Here is a 26,941-nt window from a genome sequence, read left to right on the forward strand (position 1 = left end):
TGGCCATCTTGGGGTCCAATTCTGGTGTCATGGCCACCTTCCCCTCCAAAGTAGGCCGAGGGCATTCCCCGCGCAGGCAACCCCTCGCCTCCTTCTCCAGGGGCTTGCGCAGCCGGCCCGCGACAAACTTCGCCACCGTCTCCCCCGGGGCCCAGGCCGCGGATCGGGGGTGGACGATCTCGTCCGGGTCCAGCATGCCCGACTCATCTCGGGGCATCTCCTTTCCCGAAGGCGCCGGGAGCCAAGACCGGGTCGACTCCCCGTCGTCATCCTTGTCCGGAGAGTCGTAGATCGGGGAGGCGGGCGCCGTCGACAGGCCGCCCGAAGTGCCAGGGTCCACCAAGGGCGTCGGAGGCACCGCCGTCGCCTTGGCCAGGAAGGCGTCACGAAGACGCTCGAAGGCGCCCTTATCCACGCCTTGGGCCTCCGATGAAGGCCCCTCACCCCGGGGTCTCTTCGGAGCGGGCGGCAACCCGCCGGACGTCCCCGGGAGCTCGGGGGACGGCGGCACCTGCGCCGCTGCCAGCTTGGCACACTCCTCCACGATGCGGGCCGAAAGGCGGTCCTCCATGGGCCCTACCACCTCCGTCACACAACGATAGATGGAGTTGTCCACCGCCTGATAAAACTCATCATCCTGCAGATAGGGGCAGGCCTCCTCATCATACTCCCCTTCCATCTCGGAACCAAGGGCAAATGCGGGGCACCCAAGAGGGCGGCAACCGAGAAAGTTCTCGAATGTGGGCAGGCCCAGCGGCTGCGATCACGTTTTGGGCCAGCTGACGTGGCAGGTGGGCTGCACCAACCCCCAAGCGCGCAGACCCTCCTCGCCGGGACCGGGTCTACGTACCCCTCAAGCGCGCTAGGCCACACACGAATAAAGAGGTGCACAGATCTCGCCCGAAGGCGATTCACGCGGTCAAAACCGCCATACAGACCCCAAAGGGCGTCAATTTTGTGAAAGTACAGACCCGGATCACCAGGTGTCAGAGGGGTACGCGAGGGTCGGCCCCTGCGCAAGCAGACCCCACGGCGTGGCTCCTCGTACCGCGGAGGCGCGCCGGAGGGTCGGCGAGGCGACAGGCCGCCCCCTTGCGGTCTATGTACACACCGCACACAAGTGGGGAAAAAAGTCGCGTAGGAACGGTAGAACGTTCCCGCAACTAGGGGACTCTGAAAGGAAATAAACCATGCAAGGAGTCCCCAAAGACCGCAAGACAATCAATCACAATAAAAGAAGACAAATAGAAAAGCACTTATCTGGCTGCGGGAGCAGCGAAGAAAGAGGAGGAAGATGATGGGAAGTCCGGTTATATAGGGATGATGAACAGTGACAAAGGACTGTGGACTATGATTATAACAAAGAGACTCTTGGGAGTTGTTGATTTTTTGTTGAACATTACGTCAATGCTTTATGTTTAAAGCATTTTTTGTTCTTATTATATCTTTTCCTAAGCTGCTGTGGTTTCTTTATGTTAATAAAGCGAAGGAAGATATAGCATAATCTGAAGCCTCCGGTCCTGACATAGAATTGACAGTATGTGAATTTTCAGACCTCGTAAGATGTTTGATGAAAAGTGGTTGAATTTCCAAAATGTATTTGAAGCTGATATTTCAGCAATAAACCTAAGGCTATGAAGAGACTTATTACTAACAGTATTACCTTGGTGCAGTGCATAATTTGAGCCAGTGGTTGTCGATGCGGCCTACCAGCACTTATTTTTGTGGGACCGGCACCTTTTTTTTCTGGCATAAAATACTTCCAGAAAGGAGGAGAGGAAAAAACACACAAATCAGAAAGATGGACAAAGTCAAAGACGTAAAAAATTTTAGAAAGGGAAAAAGTAGGAAGGTGCACGAGTGAGATAAAAGCGAAGGGAGTGTCTGGTAGCGGATTGAAGAGGCAGTATGTGGTGTGAGGTGGATTCTACTATTTGGCACGCGCACGCTGACGTTTAATTGTACCGGCCGTGGTCTTCTGAGCAGCAGCTTTGGAGTCCCGCACTAGTTCTTGTACAAATGAAGCACTGCCTTGGTGCCAATGGTACTGCAGCAATTGCTAAGTATTACACGTATAAAGACATTCCAAATTGACAGCGTTTTTTTTTTTTTTTTTTACATTACTGCTGGCAATCCTTTCCGATGCATTTGAGGGGATCACTGCTGCTAATTTTGCATATGGTGGTCACTAAGGTAATCTTATCTGATGTGGTCACTCTTGCAACACTAATACTAGTAGCTCATAGTGATTTTCATTGAACAAAAGTAGTTCTGATTACAGAAAAGGTTGTAGACCCCTGGAAAATCGTAGTGGCTTATTTTGCTTGAGTCAGCGGTGTGCCGGAACAGATTCTGGCAGGGCAGGCTTTGCTAAATTTGCTCTGGCGCATCCTCTAATCTCATTTGGGGGTTGGACGTTGCTTCCTGGAAGCCTGTGCCACTTGGAGGCTTTAGAAATGAAATACGCTTCATGTCAACAAGAGACACACCCGACAGGCCACAGAAACTACTTGTGTGGACATTTTGTTTGTATAGCCGATCGGGCTTCTGTTGGTCATTTCCACATGTATTAAACTATTCATTTTAATGGTAATAGAGTCCCTTTGACCTTTTTAACTATTAAAAAAACCATAATGCTTGATCTCTTATCTGGGCTTGAATTAGTTCCTTTGACATCCGTTTTTCTGAGGCTTAAATGTTGTCCCTTCACATGTACACTTTATGGTGGCAAAGCTTATTATCAATAGCTTTCAATATTTATCTACTTCCTTTCTAACTATTAAGAATTGTTGTGCTGACAGTTTTTATGTGTTGGAGATTGTTTAATTAAACTTCATAAAGATATGTTCTGCATATTATGAACGCTTGAACACGATTTAAAATCTATTAACGTTTAAGTAGATATTTTTAAAGTTTGCATTTTTTATTTATTATTTTGGTTAAATAGGTAATTATTTTGAAATAATAACAAATGTAGTTACAGCAGTTTTTTTTGTTTGCAATAGATGAAATATTTTTTCTCTCAAGACTTATTGTGGCTTGCCAGCGTTATCCGTTTCAATAATTAATCTAGATTCACCAGATCATGTCAACATAAACCCCTGTTCAGTAGTTGTCTGGTCGAGGCTGCCTAATATTGGTGATTGTTTCACCTTGTTAAGATGCCGAGGGTTTAAACTGATTGGTTGATTGATGTTTAAGAACGAGTATGTGAATTAATTGAAGCGCAGTTCACTTTTACCAGCATGAGTCTCTAAGTATAGATTTTTACAATGAAATTGCAGTGTCTATTCTCCTATGAGGAATAATTAAGCACAGTTTCATTTTTTACACATCTGTATCTCTATTTTGCGAATTCTATCATTATTTTGTCTACATTTATTTACTTTGCGAAGAAAATTAACCCATCAGTAGTATTTTTCTGCTATTTATATCTGGAGTAGACATTGATGCTTACGTGTATGCAGGGGTTTACCATATTTCAGTAGCTGTTGGCAGTACCTCTGTACATTTCTTGTAGCAGTTTTGTCCAATTAATTTCTGTGGCTCTCAACCCAGATGATGTCCTAGCTCTGTGAATATTGTGCCTGGGATGAAATTATATCAATTAATGCCACTGGATTCTGAAGTACTTCACAATCATGTCTTCAGTGTTCTACTTTGCAGCATTCATTTTTCTCCACTGTTCTGGATTACTGTGAACATCATGGAGAGAGCCACATACCAGTCATTTGTCCTTCGTTGTCCCACATTATGAGGTCGTCATCCAGAGAAACAGACAGTCAGAACAGATGCCTGTAAACGCCCCATAATTAGGACTCAAACACAGTCATCGCCTCCACCTCTGAGGCTTTGGTTCACGCAGAGGTACCCTCTTCAGAATCCTCATAACCAATAAACGTAAGAACATTGCCCTTTGCAAGGGCAACAATCCAAATTTCTTTGAGGACAGTCTTTTGAGCTAATGCTCTGGGAGGTTTCTCTATGCTTTTACCAGGACTACTTAATTACAAAAGTTCCTTAGTAATTCAAGGCTACCATGGGGCACTCTGGCACTCTGTCAATCTGGTAGGTCAAGCATGGCCTCGCTAGTACAGCGTTTCAGAGCTTGTGCACCCCTAATAGGGGACTTACATTTTGCCTCCATGAGACTGGATCTTCTGGCAGGATAAGGCAAGGAGCCGCCATCCCTTCCTTCATCATGCAGCTTGAGAGTAAGGCTAATGAGGAATCAACGCTTGCACTCCCAGGTCTGGATGTTCTTGGTGCCCAGTAGATCCATGACCAGGCCCCCGTTCATAAGAAAGAGGCTAACCATCTACCACTTATCACACCAACCTCCTAATTTGCTCTGTGGTCAATGTCATGTCCTTCTCCAAGCATCTGACTGATTCTACCAAGACCTACATGACTGACAGTAGGTATTTATAGTAACTGCTCATAGTCTTTTCTTCTTCCAGAGAAGCCATCTGATAAGTTTACATCTTTTCTCCTAGGCCATAAGACCAGTGACCTCTTCAGTTCACCAGCATTCAGATAATTGGGGGATCCTGATGATTGTACATCACTACATAGAATTCTTCTACATTAACCTACTGGTACATGACTGGGTCTGGTGGCTCTACCACCTTGACGCCTCCACTGCTGGGCTATGTGTTTGATGCCACTGTCACAAGTTCGAATCCCAGTGATTTACTCAGTCATTCATCTTTCCAGGGTCAATAAAATGAGTATCATTGAGTTGTATATTTATAATCCTCGGTTACTGGTCCAGAATGGCAAGCACACCCTGCATGGTGAACGGGTATTCTACAAATACTCTCGTTATCTTATATTAGGTTATGCTATTGTGTAGAACCTACCATACTGACATACCACTATATCTGTGCATATAAGTAATGTAAGTAGCTACTGCATGGATACCGCTACATTATAAATCTACATCACACTTAACCTTAAAGTGTTCCATTAAAGCTATTCTTCCTCCTGACCTAACACTGAACATCTCTAATGCCGTAATCTTGAACCTAATCCTAACCCTTCGCTTTAGCCAGACCTTTCTCCTAAACAGAAAACTATACCTTATCGTAGCCCATAACTCTTTATACTGCTAGTGTAGTGTTGTCTGTACATGGAGTTGTGTAGATGTAGTGTAATGGTATCTAGTCATCTATGGGTATTGTTGCCACTGTAGATTCTGTTTAGCAGGAGCACACAGTACTTCTTTCAGGTGGGTCTGTGTGCCCCCCCCCCCACTGGTTTTAATTCCTTGACTTTAATGAAGTTGCCATGTTTATTTTAAGAGCAAAGTGCAGTTGCGTCTCAAAGGGAAATGTGTTTCTTGCTACTTGTGGTTACCATAAATTCAGCTTCTTCCTCCAAATCTGACTAGTAACAGTATAGGATGTGCATCGTTCCTTGTTTTCCGTGTTGTTCAATTTCACAAGGTTTCTTTGCAATACAATTAATTTGCGGTTCTCTTTTGTTTTTCAGGACCAAGAAGAAGAGAAAGGAGCTACAAGTTGGCCCGAGTTTTACATCGATCAGCTGAATTCAATGGCTGCTGTAAGTATCTTACAGTTAAATGGTTGTAATGTAACTGCTACAAGAAAGTGTCACAAAGCAATGATTAAACATAAAAAGTACTTCATCTGCAAATATTACTGTTAGAGCTGTCAGCCTTAGGGTGGTCTTCTCCTAAACTGTATGCCTTCCTCCCCCATTTTTAGGTCTTGCGCCTAGCGTTGCAGTGCGCTGCACTGCTCGCCCACCATGAGATATTTAGTAGCTAAAAATGGGGTTTAAGAAGCTGACCTAGGGATTGCACACGCTTGTGCGTGTGCTTTTCCTTTTGCGGCCCGCTATTGGCCTTTGCATGCAACTTTTTATAAAAGACAGCACGCAATTGGCCAAAGGCAGGCGCATTGCTCAGCCAACGGCCTATTGGTGTATGTTACGAGCACCGGCCGTCATGTGCTTTCAATTATCGTGCCCAGACACGGGCACGATAATTGAAAGCACATGTCTCGCTGTGGCGCGCGCACAACTCACAGGCTTTTTTTGTTTGTTTGTTATGCGAGGCTTTAGTTTGTCATGCCGCATCTACTTTAGCGAGTGTTTCACTCTCCTGCCCTTGTAGACGCTAAGCGGTGGTGGCAGCATTACGTTTTCGAAACTTTTTTTTTTCGTTACTTTCTTTTACCTTGTAGTGAGTAAGAATCCTACAGGCCTTAATCTTCAAAGTTCTACTGAAGTGCCATGTCTAGGCCATTTGCTAACAGCAGTGCTTTAAGTGGGCAGGTACATTCGATTTGGGCTGTATGGGATGTTGTTTGGTTGAGGTGTTACAACAGAGTTTTTATTTTAGACTGTCAAGTTTTGTTAAGTTTCCGAGTTGAACTTGAACCTTTGTGGCACATTCTGAACGTTATCTATTTCCACCAGTCCCGGGCTCATTACTGACTTTTTGGTTCGGTAAACTTCTTGCTTGTAGGGAAATTCCTGACTCACACTAACTAATATTACTAATGAAGATGCAACTTTGGTGCTGACAGGTGATTGATAGACGCGCCCAATAATAATTATTTCATAGCGTAGAACTTTATCCTTTCCTTGATTCTTTCATTGTGCTTTAAATACAATATTTTAAAACGCAGTATCGTAGTGCACTTGTGTTCTATTGCCCTTCGGTTCTTTTGTATGTTTTGCTATTAAAGACAATAGTCTTCTCTTCGTTTTCCTGCTTCGACACTGAATGCACGTTTTCAGTGCTACTAAAAGTACTTAGGCCCCATGGATTGGTTGATGGCAGTAGGAATTGATTGGCGCTGGCCAGTGTTTGGAATACAAGGGGCGTTTTCTGTGGGAGGCGGAAACCAGAAGATGATTGGCGAGAGTCGCTGCGGTCGGGGCTATGGCTGGTGCGTGTAGGAGTCGATCTTAAATGGGAATGGCTGTGACTGGTCGAGGCGTGGCTTACTGTAGTGGCCATGTTGAAAATCCCTGTAACCGTGTTTTCGGTGGCTATAGACCCGAGTAAATGAGTAGGGTCCCAGGAACAACTTGAGAGAGCAACAGTACGACCCTCGGAACAGCAGGATCTAGAACACCCCGTCAGGAGAAGAGGAGCTCCCCCATTTTACCCCATGGAGCAATCAAAGGAGCGAAGGAGAAAGCGGGAGGCCGGGAGAGCCAGGGTAAGGATATGTGGATAATCGGGTATTTTGATAGTGTATTTCTAAAGCGCGGCGTTCGCTCCGGAGGGAGCATCATGGCGCTGAAAGTCCCTAGAGCCAGGTCGAAGAGTGGAAAGGGGGAGATTAGATGGCAGCTTTGGTCCAGTCTTCGGGAAGGTTGAAAATCCACGTTTTGAGAAGTTTTCTAAAAGGCTTCTCTAGGGTCTGTTGTCTTAGGTGCTTGGGCATGCCATTCCAGGCTTTGATGGACAGGGCGCTTAGAGTTTTCCCTCCTTTAGACTTCAGGTTGAACCTGGCGGAGGAGATGAGATTTTCATGGGCGGAGCGCAGAGAGCGGCTCGGGTTGTGGTGTGGGAAGCGTTTGGTTAAATATTTAGGGCCTGTTTTTTTAAAGGCCCGAAAGGCAACGATGAGAATCTTAAAAAGTATTCTCTTGTGCAGCGGTAGCCAGTGTAGGGTCTTTAGAGCTGTGGAGATTGAAGATTTGCGGGGTAGTTTTAGGACAAGGCGGGCGGCGGTGTATAGGACGCTTTGGAGTTTGGAAAGAGTGGACTTCTTGGTCCCGGCCAGGAGGCCGTTGCAGTAGTCCACACGCGAGATTATGAGGGCCACTGTTACCGTTTTTCTGGCCTCAAGGGGAAGAAAGTCAAAAAACTTTCTCAGAGATTTGATTATGCCGAAGCATCTGCCAGCCACGGTCATGACGTGTTGGTCAAATGAAAGATCGGAGTCGAAAAGTACCCCGAGGTTTCTAGCAGTGGTGACGGTCTGGGGGGGTGCAACAGAGTTATCCGGCCACCAAAGGGCTGGACTGAAGGAGGTGTTCTTTCCGATGGGAAGGATCTCTGTTTTACTAGAGTTGCACCGGAGGTGGTTGGAGTCCATCCATTGAAATACAGCAGTTAGGCAGTTTTTGAGATTGAGTTCTGCGTTGTTGGAGTTGTCGTCTAGTGGTACGATCAACTGAGTATCATCGGCATACGAGGTGACAGGTATGCCGAATGATTAAATGAGGGTGAGGAGAGGGATAAGGTAAATATTAAAAAGAAGGGGACTTAGGATGGATCCCTGAGGTACTCCCGAGGAGACCTTTTTCTCCTTGGATTGAAAAGGGCCCAGGGCGACCGTTTGGAACCTGTCGCTGAGGAAAGATCTGATCCATGATAGGGCTGTGTCAGAGATGCCAATGTCCATTAATCTGTTGATCAGGATGGTGTGGGATATGGTGTCGAACGCTGCCGTGAGGTCGAGGTATCAGAATGGCTTTCTTCCTCTGGTCTTGAAACGTTTTGATGGTATCAGTCAATTCGATAAGTGCAGTTTCCGTTGAATGTTTAGGCCGGAAACCGGATTGCTGAGGATGAAGTATGTTGTGAGTTTCCAGATAGGATTTTAGTTCTTTGTAGACTAGCTGTTCGGTTATTTTACCCAAAGCTGGGAGAAGGGTGATTGGGCGAAGGTTAGTCAAGTCCACTGGGGATTTATTAGCTTTCTTCATGAGTGGTTTGACTACACCCTTTTTCCATAAGCGAGGAACAGATCCAGAACTGAGAGACAGGTTGACTATGTCATTGATGGTAGGGTTTATCTCATCAATGATTTGGTGGAGAATCTTGGGGGTGCAGGGGTCGGAGGGGGAGCCGGATTTGCAGGATAGAATTGCTTCTCTGGTTTGGGCTAGAGTGACCGGGGTGAAATTTTTAAGACTGCCAACTATCGAGCAAAGTTGGACGGGATGGGGGGTGCAAGGGGGGATTGGGGAGGGGGGGAAGTTCTTTTGGATGGAGGCTATTTTTTCGTCGAAGTAGACTGAGATTTTGTCGCATAGATCTTGGGATGGGGGAATTTCGGGTTGGAGAGCCTTGGGTTGAGTGAAAGTTTTTACTATCGAGAATAAGGTTTTTTGTTTTTGACTGGCTTCTGTGATAGCTTTAACGTAAAACGTTCTCTTTGCTGCTTTAATGTTGGCGAGGTAGTTTTTCCTCTGGTGGATGTAAGCGAGGCGGTCGTTGTTGTCATAGGTTCGACGCCATTTACGTTCAGCTTTCCTGCAAAGTAGGTGAGCGGATGTTAAATCATGGGTGAACCAGGGAGCGTTGTTTTTAGTTTTCTTCTGAATTTTATCAGGACGATTGGTGGGGCTCCGTTTCGTAATTTCCTGTGTGATCCAGTTATGAAAGAGTTCGGCATCACTTTCAATTTTTCCGGAAAGAGGAGGGAAGTGGGCTTGAAGAATGGGATTAAGAATGAGGTTTTCCTGGATGGTTTTCCAGTTGACCGAGTGGTCGCGATAAAGATTGGTTTTATTGATAGTTTGAGGGTGGCTACTTGTGATGTGGAATGGAATCAGGCTGTGATCTGTCCATATCTGGGGGAGGGGGGGTTGGGTGGTGAGAGAAGGGAGATTGGAGCAGACACCGTCGAGGGTGTGCCCAAGAAGATGTGTGGGCAACGAGACACTTTGTTGAAGGTGGAAGATTTCAAGTGTCTGAAGGAAATTACTGGTTTGTGACTCAGAAGGGGACTCAAGGGTAGAAGTGAAAGTTAAGGGGAACGCAGTATTGCTTACTTATATGGTGGATTCAGTAAAAAGAGCCAGTGGTGCGCATACAGTGGAGACTGGGTGGTGTTTGCCAGAGAATGAAAGTGTTGACCTGTAGAGTTTTAGCGTCAGAAGGTGCTGGATGGAGCAGTGAGCAACTGTTGGGACAGAAGGGGTGCACAATCAATGCCTTACTCAAATTCCCAAATCTGCTGCATGAGGGAGTTGGACGACAAATTGGGATTAGCTCTTGTTTCAAATGGGTCCCTCGTGCAATTAAGGGGACCACAGCACACAAACTGTTGGATTCCCATTACTTACCGTAACCCAGACCCTTTTCTTTGCCAGGCATTCTTCCAAAACACTATTGCAACAGAAGCAAAAGATACACCATGCAGGCAAACAAAAAGAACATGTAGAAGAGAAGTACCCCGATTACAGTGTACAAAGTAAAAAAGTTCTTGTAGGTCTTTTCAGTCTCATCATTTCCGACCTGAAGCATTGTTAATATTCTATACAACGAAGCCATAGTTTCTGCTTTTTAAATTTATTTTATGCAACTAAAATCCATTGACAATGCTAGTAGTCATGGCTTTTTGTAGGTCTAATGTTACTGGATGCAATGATAGAAACAGCAAAATACTAGTCGGGCGGCACACTATGATCAGCACATATTTTTAGCTTCAGTGTTTTAATCCAAGTCCTTAATTACATCAGACACACCCCTTGGAGAGACCCCCCAAGTTTTTTCATCCCACATAAAGCCCTGGAAACAACACCATGGCACAGTCACCTCACGTCTTGGCACTGTGCATTATGCATGATTCATGACTTCCAAGTTTTCAGATTGCCTATGTGCAGGTGCATAGTGCCCACCCCTTGCTTTAGGAACTACAGCGAGGATGAAGTTCTTGATGGTTTTGTCTGCAACTGGATGGGTGGGTATATGGGTAAAGTGTGGCTGGAAGGATGGGTGGCTAAGTGAATGGGGAGTGGAGAGAGAAAGGGAGGATGGATTGGATGAGTGAAAGCATGAATGAATGATTGGCTGAATGGGTGCATGGATGAGTGAAAAGAAGAATGTAAACATGAATGAGTGAAAGAATGCATAATGAGTGAAAGGGAGGGTGGAGAGCTGGAAGGATGGATGGACGGAGGAGTGAAAGGATTGCTGGATGAGTGACTGGGTGGATGGATGAGTAAGTGAAAGGATGGCCGGATGGGTAAAAGGGTAAATGGTTGGATGGATGGATAAGTGAATGGATGGATGGGTGTATGACTGGATGGATGAGTGAAAGGATGGCTTGGGTAAATGGTTGGATGAATGAGTGAAAGAATGGATGGGTGAAAGGAGGGATGCATGGATGAGTGAAAGGATGGGTGAAGAGATGGATGAGTGAAATGATGGATGGAAGGATAGATGATGGATAGGTTTGCAAATGATTGAAAAGGTTGGATATGGATGGGCACACAGATGGAAGGACAGAATGAATGGTGAAAGACTGAATGATGGATGAAAGAATTAATGGATGACAGAATGTAAATTATCATATGAAATACCACAAAAAGACCTGCACAGTTGCCAAAAGCTGCACGCATACCAAACGTGAAGCGCATGATTGTCTCAAAGTCTGAACTATTGGTGTTGCATTATTTAGCAATGCCAATAGCTCAAACCGTAATAATGTGAGACCGATTGCATTGCAAATGCTTGTTGCTGATCTTGTTTTTGTTAGCCTTAAGACTCTGCACACTTTAGCACTGCTAACCATTGCTAAAGTGCATGTGCTCACTCCTTAAAACATGGTAACATTGGCTTATTCCCAATTGGCATATTTAATTTACTTATAAGTCCCTAGTGAAGTGGCACTATATGTGCTCAGAGCCTGTAAATTAAATGGTTCAAGAGGGCCTGCAGTGCTGAGTGTGCCACCCACTTAAGTAGCCCTTTTCAAAAAGAACGATTGATGGACAGAATGCAGAACAATGTCATACATTCACCCCAGGACCGAGATCTGGGCATAAACCTATCGGTTTTTTGCTCCCTATGCCATTCCAGTTTGTACCCAGCCATATGCAAATCAGTCTTGACCCTGTGCCCAATGGGAACAGTCCAGCCCGAACTGCCAGGTCAGGTTCTCCCTGGACTGGAAAAAAAGCATCCTGCGTGGCGTCCTCCAGCCAAGCATGAAGATCTCCAGTTAACAACCAATAATCGAGTCACGACCAGGCATTTCTGTGATGTGTAATACATGTCCCTTCCTTACTCGTTGGGTGCATGGCCCTCCACGTGTCTATCAGATGGAGATCAGCCATGATCTCACGGAGAAGATCCGCTGCCTTCAGATGGTGCGCACGAGAAGCCCCTTGTCTATCAAGTTCGGTAGAGAGAGTTACATTGAAGTCTCCGCCCCACATTATTGCGATGTGTCCCAGCTTTTTAAGCTCATGCCATATGTGTTGAAAGAATTCCGGCTGTCAGTATTAGGGCCATACGTATTTACCAGGGCTACAGTCGTGTTGCAAAGTGCTCCCACCAATATTATCTATCTGCCTTCCCTATCTGTAATCGTGTTGTGTGTGCGCCAGTGGGGTCCTTTCCCAGCAATATTGCCACCCCCCTAGAGTAACTGGAGTAGCCAGTAGCGACTATCACCTCCCACCGCCTATTCCTCAGTGTGGTTGCTGCCGAGCCAATTAGGTGCGTTTCCTGCAAGAAACCGATATCCACCCCATGCCTCGTTAAATATGAATGTATAAGTCTGGTCTTCCTGCGATCATTAAGACCCCGCACACTCCATGTAAGACATTTCAGTGTGGTTACAGTAGTTGAATTAGTATTCGCAGCCATTAATATAACCATTGCATGCCAAGTTCTGTTGGGACGGTGTCACACTCCCAGACATTTCAACATACATTAACATGCTTCTACGCTGTCGGGATTAGTCGGTAAAACCATATCTCATAATCACCATGCACAATGTCTAATCACAACTTTCGATATGGTAAAACACTTCTGAACGACAATACCTGCAACCAGAACAGTCCCTCCCCCCTCCCCCCCACACCAACCCCCCAAACAGGTTGTCCATCCCAGCCACCCCCTCCCCTACTTGCCCCCAAATCAAAATAGAAAACCAAACATAGGGAATCATCCCAGTGGGTACGATGGGTTACAGGCATCTACACCTGCGCTTTTGGCAGGGTGGCCAAGCTGCAACTGGCACATTAGTGCTCACTCCCCTTGCCCACAGTCATCAACAACAAGTGATCTCACTCGGCAGTCTCTGGCTACGTTGTATATCAAGTCTCTCTCATCAATCCAGGGTGGTCATCTTATCTCGACCGTACCAGCTTCCGCTCTCCGTCTACCTCAGCCGGCCACCAGCTCCACAACTGTCACAAACAATGGCAATCAAATCTAGTCATTATCACGGAGTCTGTCCTGCATTCACTATCAGCCTGTGACTTTTGTGATTTGTAATCCTTGGCTAACTGTTTCGCAAATGTAAATGCGGCCTTCGCGTCGGTGAAGAAGGTGGGTTTCCCAGGGCCTTGCACTCTCAACTTCGCCGGATAGATCAGAGCGTATTTTGTTCCGATTTGTTGGAAAATCTTTTTGGCGGGAATAAACTCTCTCCTCGCCGCCTGGACCTGCACTGTAAAATCAGGGTACAACGCAATCTCGTTCCCTTTGTATTGAATAGTTCCTTTCTGGCGAGCAAGACGAAGTATCGTGTCGCGGTCTCTATAGTTTAATACTCTCGCCAGGATCGGCCTCGCCGGAGCACCCGGCTTGGGCCTCGGGCCCAGTGTTCTATGCGCTCGTTCAATTAGGAACAATGGTGAGAGTCCAGGGCCGAAGAGGTCCTTCATCATACCTTCCACAAAAAGCTCCATGTTGGAGATGTCTGAAGATTCCGCCACACCTGTAATGCGTATGTTATTTCTGCGCGAACGGGCTTCCAAATCCTCATTCTTTTGGTGTATGAGCTCCAGTACCTTATCCATGCCCCTGAGCTTCTTTTCCACTTCCGTCTGCCCCTCCGCAGTCTCCGTCACTCTTGTCTCAAGGACACCTCTTGTTTATCCATTCGCTGGGTGATTTTATCCATCTTGTCAGCCAATGCGTCCATTTTAGAATCTATCCCTTTCAACCCGGCTTTCAGCTCTTGGAACATTGCCTTAACATCGTCTGCAGGCAATTGTCTCGCCACGTCCCCCTTAGCTCGCTGGCGATCTCCCTATTCAGCCTCAGTAGTCTTGGCCCCCTTTTTCCCCCCTTCAAAGTTTATATCCTGAGTTGGCACGTGTCTGGCTTCCCCATGGCGCCTCTGATCCAGACGCCGCAATGTCAGCTTGTCTGGTAAGGCAGGTCTCCTGTCTCCCCCCGACAGGGAGCGCAGCAAATTACACCCTCGATGAATGTATGGGTAGCAGGCAGTGATGGCCAAACGTGCGTGCCCCTATGCCACTCAGCTACTCTTGCTTCCTACAGATGATGTAGTGCCGTGAGGGGAGCAGCCAGCGTGCTTCCCTGCCGCCCAAATGCGCTATTCCCGTCAGGAATTGTGTCAACCGCAATCCAGGTCACACTCATCCAACCGACGCACAAACAAGTGGAAGCTGCCTGTCCCACGGGCCCAAAGTTGTGGTATCTGTGCGGTCGCCACCTCCTATATCTGCGCAATATGCCCCTTCATGCAGGGGGAACCCCCTTCAGCCGATCCACAAGCTTAGTTGTCCATTGGCTCTCTTCATGGGCCGCTTCGCTGCTTTAGCAGCTCCCCTGCTGCCTCCTACAGGATCTCCGTGTATGCAGACTATGACTCGGGTCTCCGTGATCAGGCCTCAGTCCCCCTTTAAATCGGCGGCGCAGTCGGGCCTCCGTTCTGATCTATGAGCAATCTTAAATGCTGACACCCCCGGCCCCAGTGTGCCTTTTCCAGCTGTCGGGTCTCCAGCCTACCTCAGGGCTATGTTTCCGTTAGTCCTCTGGCGCCGCACCATCAGCGAGCAGGCCCGTCCAGGGTAGCCGCGTCACTCCACCTCCGCGGCGGTTCGGGGCCAACGGCAGCGATTTCGTCTCTCTGGGGGGCGCGCAGGACTTCGCTGCACCGGCGATGTCCAGGTAGGCGCAGCAGGGTCCAGTCTTCTCCCCCCCCCCCAGTGTTGTGCGCAGCCGCAGTCCGGCAATGGGGCCCCTCCGTCGGATCTCGCGTCACCCAAGGGCCCGGCTCCAGTGCTGCCGCCAGGCCTCAGTTCCGGGCACAGGGCCAGTTGCCGGTTCAGTAATTTCGCGGCCGGGGGGGGACCACCAAACCGCACGAACAGGAGCCAGAGGTCTCCCGCACTCAGGTACCGGGCTGGGGAGGAGCACAGCAGCCAAATGATCGGATATATTTCGGATTTATGGGCTTTGGCCGGCTTCAGCAGACGGCCATTCCGCTGCTCGGCTAAGCCACGCCCCCCAATTTTCACTATAATCTTTAAAATGTAATATCTCCGATTCTACTAATTGGATTTTTTTCTTTTTTGGTCTTGTTTTATCTATTATAAATTACTCTATTTGTCTAAACTGATCCTGTGCTCCTTTTTTGTGGTGTGTTTTCTTTCACTGAGTTACTGTGTGAAGTGCTGCATAAATACTTTTAAACATTGCTTCCGAGTTAAGCCTAACTAATTTGTTCCAAACTACCCATGGGTTGAGCATAGGTTATTTTAGGGGTTGCTTGTGGCTTCATCCTAAGAATAATTGTGGTTGCTACTTGAAAAAGATTTCACTTCTCTCAACCATAAGTCTTATTCCTTACAATTACTTGATGCACATTTCCACTCATTCAAAAACTCAGCAGGTTTAGAATCATTTTTGCCTTGTCTGGCAATACATCAATGAGCACTGTTCGGCTAGTATAAGTAAAAAGGAAAATCTCCCATTGTAACATCCATTAGAAGATAAAATGTCCTCGTTATCATTTATACACAGGGAATATTTATTTTCTAGTGGCATATAATTTATAATTTAGTCTCATGTGTTATGTGCATTATATGGTGCAAACCTAGGTAAAAAGAGCTGAGGTGACTCTGGTGAATGGTCACAACAGTGTAAGCATTAAGAAGATAAGACCGGGCTATTTAGCGGAATGGTTACACGCACGGTACCATCTGGCCCTAAGTCATTGTGGTGGTTGGTGGACAGAGTGGCTGGGTTGGTGGAGTAAGGCAGTGGAAATGAGTGAGGTTGCTGTTATCAGGATTTTGGGGGGTGGAAGTCGGAACCTGTAGGCCACCATGAGACACATTTTTTGTTGCAAGAGATGGAATTACACACCTTTTGAAATAGTAGAAGGGATGTGGCCTGTTCGATCTTGAAATGGATGGAATTCCAGTCCGTTGGAGGAAGCCTGTCTTCGCAGCTCCAGCAATTCGTGGTTTTCAGACTGGTAAGGAGCTGCTAGTGGTGCTGGACTGTCTATATTTTATCACAACTTACTGCAGTCCTTCAATTTTAATAATTTAACTTTCATTAAAAAAAAGAACTGTTGTAAAGTGTGTATTCACATGCGACTGTTTTTTTAAAAACTATTGTTAAAATCTTTATCGCCTAACATTTGGGGGGGTACTGATTTTCCATGAACTCTTGTGCTCTCTAGAAGTGTATTCTTTATGAATGCTTTTTGAAATTGCTGCCTCCGTCAATCTACAATCTGAAACGCCATGCAAAAGGCATAAAATTATAAAGTGACTTCTCAGACTGAGAACTTCTGGTCTCAATCTCCAAGCATGGTATTGGCCAACATCGACAGGTTGTGATCGAGGTGTCTTTGAGAACCTTGAAAATGTTTCACAGCATCCAAGAAAAGGATCCTGCTTTAGGCAACAGTTTAGTACGTATTGCAGTGTGATACTACTTGGTTGGTATAGCACAGGAGGTGTTCAATGGCCTTTTTTTCAGGGTAAAGCTATGTTGGTGTTTCCCATGGGTACCTTTTTCCTTGAGCTTCTTCTGAGGGTGTAATCAACCTGGTGTTCAATCCTGGTCTGTTTCAAGACTGAAAGCGAAGATATCTTTCAGTCCAAAGACGCTCACTGTAAAGCAACTTTATTTCCCTGAGGTTGACAACAGATAATCTTCCAAAGTGGATGACTGCTTCCAGATTCAACCCTACCTTTCTAGAAGTACAGGCAGAATGACTAAAGCCCATATGTATAGCCCAGTCACGAGTTTGTCTCCCCTCTGGTCAAATTGCATAATGTATGTACCTGCTGGATAAAATACATCTGCCCCATTCGTTGCTTCCAATGCTTTACAGTGAGGTTTAATACATCCACCAGGGACATGTGACGTTCCTTAGGTTAACCTGAAGTTCGTTTAAATTAGTAACAAAACGTCCTCTGGTCACAATAGTTTAAACCTTAATCTGGGTGAAGACCACCAGATTAGACACTACCTCCAGGACAGAGACTTTGCCACTGCTTCAACCAGCCTCAAGTTCCTCGTCTGCAAAGCATTTGTACACATTGTTCTGATAACCGTACAGCGGTTCACTTTTAATGTGTGGAATTTACAAAATAGTGTAAAAAAATTGTTTGCACCGCTTATCAGACTTAACATTAACCGCACCTCATATCGGATGGGAACTCTAGTTTACAATATGTATGTTTTTCATTCATGGAAAATGATAGATTCATGAAAATAAAGTTACATTTCTTCATAAAGTTTATTTACTAATCATCCCTTGTATTTCCCATGAAATTAGCTTCTGGTTTATAGGTCTGATGAGCCCTCCAATAATCAGCACCACTTGTGCTTAAGTTGTATGTGTATGAGGATTCGTGTTTCAAACCTAGTTAGAAAATAGTGAAAAGATTTGAGTTGTCAGGGGCGAGAGAGGGTTTTCATGCATCCACAAATTGAATGTGCTAATACTTGTAAAAGAAGACCTGTAAACATTTTAGCGGTGAGGATCAGACAGCGGAGATGCAGTGAGATGTAAAAATAAAGTCCTCACACATTGCAGTGCATGCACTCCATTGAAGACGGAAAGAAACACCCCAGCAGCCTTCAGTATTAGCCATGAAACACTCCTCTCTGCTTAGCCAAGATGTGACTGACATAGGCTTAAGCCAATGGGTGAAAGTGGATGGTTAAAAAGAGGTCAGTGGTTGAAATGGCCAGGAACAAAACCTACAGTATGTATGTTGGAAACAGTAAATGTGTTTAGACAGATGTCAGACCCACACATAAAAAGGTAAAAAAAAAAAAAAACCTTATTCGAACTATTGCACTCTAGTACATTGTAGCCTTGCCACACATGTGCTAAACTGTTTTACTAACAGATTTTTAAAACCTGCGAATTATTCGAGCAGTTACGTATCCAGATTAAAAGCATGATGTCCAGTTATGGGAAAGAAAATTCGACAATGTTTTCCTGTACCCATTCGTGTCACTTTAATAAAGTAATTAGGAAAGTTCTAGAACAAAGGAAAAAAATTCTAGTGGCCCCAATTGTTTGGGAAAATTGTGTTTCACATTCAGGTGCTCCCTTTTTAATTTAACAAGCTGACTTTAAAATGAATGTTTTCAGAGCATCAAGAGCACGCTCACGATTTCGTCACTAATCCCTTCATCAGACATGAGAACTGCATTTTGAAAATAGAAATTGCACGTAAATAAACGTACTAAAATTTTAAAATGAGATATTGTGGACAATAACGTTTTTATTGTGTACTAAAAAGGCTAGCATGGAACCTTTAGGGTCTACTACGGTGTGCATGGAAGTCTTTTTGGCATCTTTAACATATATTTTATTATTTACCGCAGTTTACCAATTCCATTTTGACGATTAAGTAGGGATTAAACAAACAAGGACGGTGGTTGTAAGGGGCATATTGGGGGATTCATTTCAGCTGCCCAGCACTTGTCTGCCTACATCACATTTTCCAAATGCGAAGAATTTAGTTTTGGCATAGAGCTGTAGGCGTTATGCAGAATGCCATTGATGAAGACAGCAGCGTGTTGTATACTTTGTCAGTGGTGTGTTATTTGCAGAGGCTGTGCATAAGGCAGCTGGGCACACTGGATCTCTGCGTGACAGCTGCTTTTGTTGCATGCTACGTACAAACACACAAATAATCATTAACTAGGGAACCGGCTTCTCCAGCGACTAGCTCCTGAGGCTACTTGTAGCTCTGCAGTTACCTGGTTTGTAGCTCTTTTGTTGGGCAGCCCAGCCTACTGAATTTGAAGCTTCTGTTCAGTTTGATTAATGTCCCAAAATTGAAATTGAGAAGAAAATGTGTGTATTTTCAGAACGCAAGTGCTTTTATTTGTCGAAAAACTGATTTTCAAAATATATTTAAAGATGAGATTTGAGCGGCAAATAATGCAATATTGCTAATATTATTACCGTGGTGACGGGCATTTTAGCTATGGTGGTCATGTATTGCCCATGTAGAGACATTCAAATTGAAAGACGCTTTTTAAGTCTAGCCTAGCAGCACGCATGTGCTGCTCTGCGAGACATGGTGTATTCAGTACATGGGCTTCAAGCCGTCACTTTTCGTTGGTTGTTCCAGGTGCCTTTCTAAGTTCCTTACTTTTGAATCGTAAATCCTGCCCATTTGTCCCTCCTTTTGGTCTGTCGGTCCCTCCCATAGCAACTAGCCCTGTTACAGGGCTTATTTTACTTCTCTCTATTTCAGTTTGTTTTGCGCACTATTTTTTCCTATTGCCTGCCTCATGCATGTTCTCGAAATGTTGCAAACAAGAGCAGCTGACCAGTGTTACTGTTTTCCCCTCCCACCCACCTTTTCTCCTTGTTCTCCTCTTCGCACCCTAACTTTCACTTATGATCTCTAGAGTTTGGGGCACTGAAGATCGAGTTGAGCAGTCCCAAAGTTAAAATGTTATAAATTTTACTTTACTCGCTAGCTCCCTTTCACCCAGTCTTTCCTTTTTAGTATTAATTATGTTTCACTTGCTCGGAGCTACGTTGCTAAATTTCTGTAAAAAGGGCTGTAAATATTGTTCTTTATCTGATCACAAATGTGGCAACAGTGTCTCTGTTCTCAGAGGTAATCCCCCTTTCTTAGTCCTCTAGGCAGTGGTGCTGCTGTGTCGCTGTTCCCAATGGTAATTCCTCATTATTAATCTTCTAGCCAGTGCTTCTAGCTGCGTCTCTGGTCCCAGTGGCAACATCCTCATTCTTAGTCCTGTAGACAGTGCTGCAGCTGCGTCTCTGCTCCCAGTAGTAATTCCTCATTCTTAGTCCTCTAGCCAGTTCTGCCAGCTGCTTCTCTGGTCCCAGTTGTAATTCCTCATTCTTAGTCCTCTGGACAGTGCGGCAGCGGCTTCTCTGGTCCCAGTGGTACGTCCTCCTTCTTAGTCCTCCAGCCAGTGCTCCTAAGTGCTTCTCTGGTCCCATCGGTAATTTCTCATTCTAAGTCCTCTAAGCAATACTGCTAGTTCCTACTCTGTTCCCATCGGTAGTTCCTCGTTCTAAGTCATCTAGGCAGTGCTGCAGCTGTGTCTGTGTCCCAGTGGTAATTCCTCATTATTAGTCTTCTAGCCAGTGCTGCAGGTTAGCCAGTACTGCAGGTGCGTCTCTGGTCCCGTCGGCAATCCCTCATTCTAAGTCCTCTAGGCAGTGGTGCTAGGTCCTTCTCTGGTCCCATCAATAATTCTTCATTCCAAGACCTCTAGCCAGTGCCGCTAGCTGTTCCTCTGGTCTCAGCGGTAATTCCTCATTCTAAGTCCTCTACACAGTGCCGCGGCTCCTTCGGTCACATTTTAAGTTGTATAGGTAATGCTGCTAACTGCTTCTCTGGTCTCAGTGGTAATTCCTCATTCTTATTCCTCTAGAAAGTGCTGCTAGTTGCTTATCTGGTGCCAGCGTAATTCCTTCTTCTTAGTCCTCTAGACAGAGCTGCAGCTGCTTCTCTGCTCCTAGTGGTAATTTCTCATTCTCAGGCCTCTAGGCAGTGCTGCTAGCTGCTTCTCTGGGCCGGCCGGTAATTTCTTATTCTAAATTATCAAGACAATGCTGCTAGCTGCTTCTTTGGGCTCATCTGTGATTCCTCTTTAGTCCTCTACACAGTGAGGACGCTGCTTCTCTGGTCCTGTCAGTAATTCTCACATTATTAGCCCTCTAGGCAGTGCCGCAACTGTGTCTCTGTTCCCAGTGGTAATTCCTCATTTTCAGTCTTTTAGGAACTGCTGCTAGCTGCTTCTCTGGTCCCTTTGGTAATTTCTCATTCTAAGTTCTCTAGACAGTGCTGCAGCTGTGTCTCTATTCCCAGTAGATCGTTTTAATTCTTAGTCCTCTAGGCAGTGCTGCTAGCTGCTCCTCTGGTCCCATCAGTAACTCCCCCATTCTAAGTCCTCTATGCAGTGCTGCAGCTTTATCTCTGTTCCCAATGGTAATTCATCATTCTGAGTCATCAGACAGTGCTTCTTGCTGCTTCTCTGTACCCAGTAGTAATGCCTGATTCTTAGTCTTCTTGACAGTGCTGCTAGCTACTTCTTTGGTCCCGTCAGAAACTCCACCATTGTAAGTCCTCTAGGCAGTGCTGCAGCTGTGTCTCTGTTCCCAGTGATAATTCCCCATTCCTCTAGGCCATGCTGCAGCTGCGTCTGTGTTCCAAGTGTTAATTCTTCATTCTTAGTCCTCTCTAGCCAGTGCTTCTAGCTGCTCTCTGGTCCCAGTGGCATGTCTTCATTTATAGTCCTCTAGACAGTGCAGCAGCTGCTTCTTTGGTCCAAGTGGAGATTTCTCATTCCAAGTCCTCTAGGCAGTGCTGCTAGCTGTGTCTCTGGTCCCTTCAATAATTTCTCATTCTAAGTTCTCTAGACAGTGCTGCTAGCTGCTACTCTGATCCCGTTGGTAATTCCTCATTCTATGTCCTCGAGTGCTACAGCTGTGTAGTGTCTGGTCACAGTGGTAGTTCTTCATTCTAGGTCATCTACCCAGAGCTGCTACCTGCTTCTTTGGTCCTAGGGGTAATTCCCCACTCTCAGTCCTTTAGACCGTGCTGAAGCTGCCTCTCTGGCCCCAGAGGTAATTCCTGATCCTTAGTCATCTTGACAGTGCTGCTAGCTGTTACTCTGGTCCCGTTGGTAATTACTCACTCTAAGTCCTCCAGACAGTGCTGCTACTCTGCTCCAATCAGTAATTCCTCATTCAAAGGCTACTACACAGTGCTGCTACCTGCTCATCTGTAAATCCTCATTATAAGTCCTCTAGGCAGTGCTGCAGCTCTGTTCATACATCCATTACACTTCAAATCAAAACACATTGATAAAATGCATTGTCATTTTCAACGACAGTAGCTCTAACTCTTATAAATGCTAGACCTATTGCATTGCACATGCTTGTTAAATTACTGCTGAAAACCATGCTTGGTGCACTGAGGTGATTACTGGTGGTAATCGTGCATGGGGTGGCCATCTTTGTAATCTTGTCTGCTGTGGCCCCTGGTAGAAAACCAAGTGTATTAGTAGCCAGGGATGCTTTTCATTCAACAGGAGTAGCTCTTAATATGGAGAAGGGTGGAGGCCCACTCTTTAGAGTCATTTACCGTAGTCAAATTGCAGTAATGTCTTTGAGAAATAGAACCACATGGATTTTTAGATGCAATTTTTAATTGAGAACCTAAAACTATAGTATGTATTAAACCCCCACAGGATCAAGGACTTAATGAACTTTTTTCTGCGCTCTTCGTTAATTGCAGCATTAAGAGTGCTTGTTTTATACTAGCCAGCTTTTATTCTCTGCTTGCAGTAAGAGCAGACAAGGGAATACAGTACCATCAGAATATTTAATATGCTTCCATCCTATGATGTAGAGTCCCTCGGGCTGCCCATTACCTCTGATTACAATAACAAATGTGTGCCTCAAAAAGAAAGACATCCATACGAAGCATATTGTACCTAGCAGACATATTCACTCCACTCAGCAAATAATCGCCCAACAAGCAGGCCCTGTTAATGTGCATAGTTCCTAGCATAGCTGCCCCTGCTTCCAAAAGGTGTGCTTCTGAGTATATCTGCTCATGCTCCCAGGAGGCATGCTTCTAAGTATATCTGCTCATGCTTCGATGTATATCGGCCCATGCTCCCAGAAAGCATAGTTGAGAGTATAACAGCCCATGCTCCCTGAAGGTAAGTTTCTGAACATATCTGCTCATGCTCCCAGAAGGCATACTTCTATGTATATCTGCACATGCTCCCAGGAAGCATGCTTCAGAGTGATTATGCCCATACTCCTAGAAGGCATGCTTCTATGTATACCTGCAAATGCTCCCAGGAAGCATGCTTAGGAGTGTATATGCCCATGCTCCCAGAAGGCATGCTTGTGGGTATATCTGCTCATGCTTCCAGACTGCATGCTTCTGCGTGTATATGCCCATGATTCCAAAAGCATGCTTGGGAGTATTTCTACCCATGCTTCCAGAAAGCATGCATTCTCCCAGAAGCCACGTTTCTGAGTATCCCTGCCCCTGCTTCCAGAAGGCATGCTTCTGGGTATATCTGCCTATGCTCCCAAAGGGCATGCTTCCGAGTATATCTGTCCATGCTCCCAGAAGGTATGCTTCCCTGTATATCTGCCCATGCTCCCAGAAGGTATGCTTCCCTGTATATCTGCCTATGCTCCCAAAGGGCATGCTTCCGAGTATATCTGTCCATGCTCCCAGAAGGTATGCTTCCCTGTATATCTGCCCATGCTCCCAGAAGGTATGCTTCCCTGTATATCTGCCCATGCTCCCAGAAGGCATGCTTGTGGGTATATCTGCTCATGATTCCAGACTGCATGCTTCTGCGTGTATATGCCCATGATTCCAAAAGCATGCTTGGGAGTATTTCTACCCATGCTTCCAGAAAGCATGCATACTCCCAGAAGTCATGTATCCAAGTATATCTGTCCATGCTTACAGAAGGCATGCTTCCTTGTATATCTGCCGATGTTCACAGAAAGCATGCTTCCGAGTATATCTGTCCATGCTTACAGCAGGCATGCTTCCCTGTATATCTGCCGATGCTTCCTGAAGGCACGCTTCTGAATGTATCTGCCCATGCTCCCAGAAGTCATGTATCCAAGTATATCTGTCCATGCTTACAGAAGGCATGCTTCCTTGTATATCTGCTGATGCTCACAGAAAGCATGCTTCCGAGTATATCTGCCCATGTTCACAGAAGGCATGCTTTCGAGTATATCAGCCTATGCTCCCAGAAGGCATATAGCCGAGTATATCTGCCCATGTTTCTAGAAGGCATGCCTGTGGGTATAGCACACCATGCTCCCTGAACTCACTTCTTGGCACAACTGAAACACTCCAACCGCCTTCTCGTTCAGGAAAATGAAATCTTAACTTGATTTGCAACTTCAACTGGGCCGTCAAACATGGGTGCCTTGCGGCTGGATCTTAAACACGCCAAATAATAATAAAAATGATCATGAAACCCAGCTAAATAATAACCAAGGTGACAACATACATTGTTTTCTCATGAAAATTCCTGTCTACTAGCTAGGACTTTCCATTGTTTGGACCACTGATCCTTCTAGAAAAGGTTTTTGCAACCAAAGTAGCATTATGCATGCCCTATTGCAGCCTTGAGATGGCCATTGCTTCCTGCCACCTGTACCCCGTTGTATCTTATGTCCACTTTGAGTATCCGCTTCTCATATTTATTGTGTGCAGTGTTACCTCACAAAAACTGGCCTTTAAATTCTGGATGCCCGTTACAGCTCTCGTAGGGCTTTCCAGGGGCTTTCTTTCTCTCCTGAAGGGAAGGATGAATTTGTCTCCTCCAGGCTCCTTTGAATCCAAGTATGTCTGCATTTTCGCTTTCAGTTGGTTCAGAAGCCCCAGTGTAGGATGGACGCTTACCACAGACTTGAGATATGAAGGTGACACTAAAAATAACTGATTTAACGATTTACTAAGCTCTTACTCAACCTTCGTCGATATAGGTATGTAAAATGCTGCTGCTGGACCCTAATTAAAGGAATACAAGGGGCTTGAAAATATAGTCGTTTCACCCACCCTTGTTCCTATACAGAATTGACATATTTCAATACATTTTCCAGATTCCTTCTCTGCGTCACTGTGGTTGCAACAGCTGTCCCAGGGCATCACTGGGTGCCAGACCGCTTTGGTTGACATAATGAAAGGGAACCCCCAACTGCTCCTTCTCCCTTTTTCATTGAAGTGCAGCTGACCTTTTCTTCGCATCAATTGTTGAAGAATGGCAGGTGGTGGGCGAAAGTCAACTTGTGAAAACAAAATAACTAAGGGGGGAGAAATTCTAACTTCACCAGTGGAATTGGGCAAAGCGTGTAACCTTTTTCAGACTTGCAGAAGTAGTGCACCTCACATGGAGGCCACTTTTTCCCTATTTTCTTTAAGGGAAAATTCTTCCATATGGATCCCGCCCACAACCTTTTTTTGTTTATATTTCTTCCAGACATGTTTTCATTCTATTGTGTTCTATTATACAGCGAAGTTAGGAGCTTCAAAAATAACGTTTGGAGTTTCTGTAGACAAACTTCAAGCATTTTAAGCCACACCTCAAAGTAACTTGGAGTTCGTAAATTTGCAAATAGCAAAGAGCATACAAGTACAGACTCCTGTCAAAATAGTTAAGATTTTTTATATGCATTTGGAAGAAAAATATTTAATATTTGCCATTGGGCAGCATGGCTATCAGTTTGCAAATGTACATTTGCATTAATTGGAGAGCAGTTTTAGGGAAATTGCCTCATCATTTAAGGGCTTGGTCTGTGCTTAAACAGATCGCATTTAAGCTTGAAGAATAAGACTGAACAGGTGTAGTGCTTTGTCTGCTCTTCTATTTAGGTCTGGTCTTAGAGGCAGATTTAAATATGTCACCAGACTATTGTTTTTAAAACAAATCATACATAATAGACACACTTTGAGGGGATTTTGGATGAGGGCTTCATCCATTGGTCTGTTAAATTGTAGTTCACATTTTGCTTTTTCCCACCACAACATACAGCATGGGGCAATGGGTCTGCCCACTTATACCCATTGGCTCCCTTCACTTTGAATGATTGTACATAAACTGAATATTGCTCTAATCCACCTAATAATAGTTATCTTCTCCAACCGCAAAAAGGCTTTAAAGTGTGATTTTTGTTTGTTTTATTATGTATATTAACATTCAAATATCAACCTTTCCTTTGCCTGCATCTCCGATGCCCAGTTAGATCTCTATTTATTTGTCGTCCTCCTTTTGAAGTTAACAAGTGTTTAAGTAACACTGTAGATGCCTGTGACTTGAGTGCTTGGTTATTTGAACTTCTGTTGGACCTTTGATGACGTCCCATGGGCGTCAAAACTGTTTGTACTCACCTTGATGCAGGAGCAACCTTGCCCGATGCCGGTGGGCCTGTCACTTGCAGCTAAAGAGGAGTCTGGCCTTGCTTTCACCCCCTCGGCCGTCACCTACCCAGTCGGACATCTGTCATTGATTTCCTCGTTTCGCCCGTTGTGGACCCTACCCCTCCTCCTCCCCCTGTGGCTCTGATTTAAGTGATGTAACTATGTAACCTGTAACTCGCTGTAACTCATGTAAAGCGCTCTGATACCTCCGGGTCTAGCCAGCACTATATAAAACTTTTCAAATAAATAAATAATTATAGAGATTTATTCTGACTTCATTCACAAATAAAAAACACATGGCACAATTGAAAGGTTTCATATTTAAAAACCTAATTAGTGAAACCGCCACATAAGTGAGGGTATTTAAATATAAATGTTGCATGTGCCAGCCAAGTTTAGTTTTTTTTTTCTTTTTTTGTGGCATATACTTATAATAGAAAATAACGCATCAACCATTGCACAATTTGCCAGGACGAGACCTATTGGCTTAGCCTATGTGTATTTAAACATGGGGGACTGTAGTGTGTATTTAATATATAAACTTTGTGATGATGTGCTTTTTTTTCTGTTCTCCAATGAGTCGACAGTCATTTTTGTTTCCAGTGGTGCAATATGCAATTTGCTTTCGAATTTGCACACTGGGTGCAAGTAGCACACTTTGTATTTCTCTCGAGTGTGTTATATTACATCTTGCACACACAAACAGAATCAGTGGAAAAATGCTTGCCAAAAGAACACCCTTGAGTGATTTCATTGTTTTTAGTTTTTTTATTCAGTTTCAATTGTTTTTTTAATTTCC

General features: G+C 45.0%; 1 protein-coding gene across 4 annotated transcripts in view; it reads left to right on the forward strand.

Moving 5' to 3' along the window:
* DAAM1 (dishevelled associated activator of morphogenesis 1) overlaps positions 1–26,941 on the forward strand; it is a 679,460-nt gene that overhangs the window by 465,317 nt on the left and 187,202 nt on the right. For all 4 annotated transcript variants that reach the window (XM_086938202.1, XM_086938204.1, XM_086938201.1 and 1 more), the window contains one exon: positions 5,494–5,565. In XM_086938202.1, coding sequence (XP_086794328.1) covers positions 5,494–5,565 — 72 coding nt within the window. The remainder of the gene's footprint in view (positions 1–5,493; positions 5,566–26,941) is intronic.

This window comes from Lissotriton vulgaris, chromosome 9 (assembly GCF_964263255.1).
Source record: "Lissotriton vulgaris chromosome 9, aLisVul1.2, whole genome shotgun sequence".
Classification (NCBI taxonomy): domain Eukaryota; kingdom Metazoa; phylum Chordata; class Amphibia; order Caudata; family Salamandridae; genus Lissotriton; species Lissotriton vulgaris.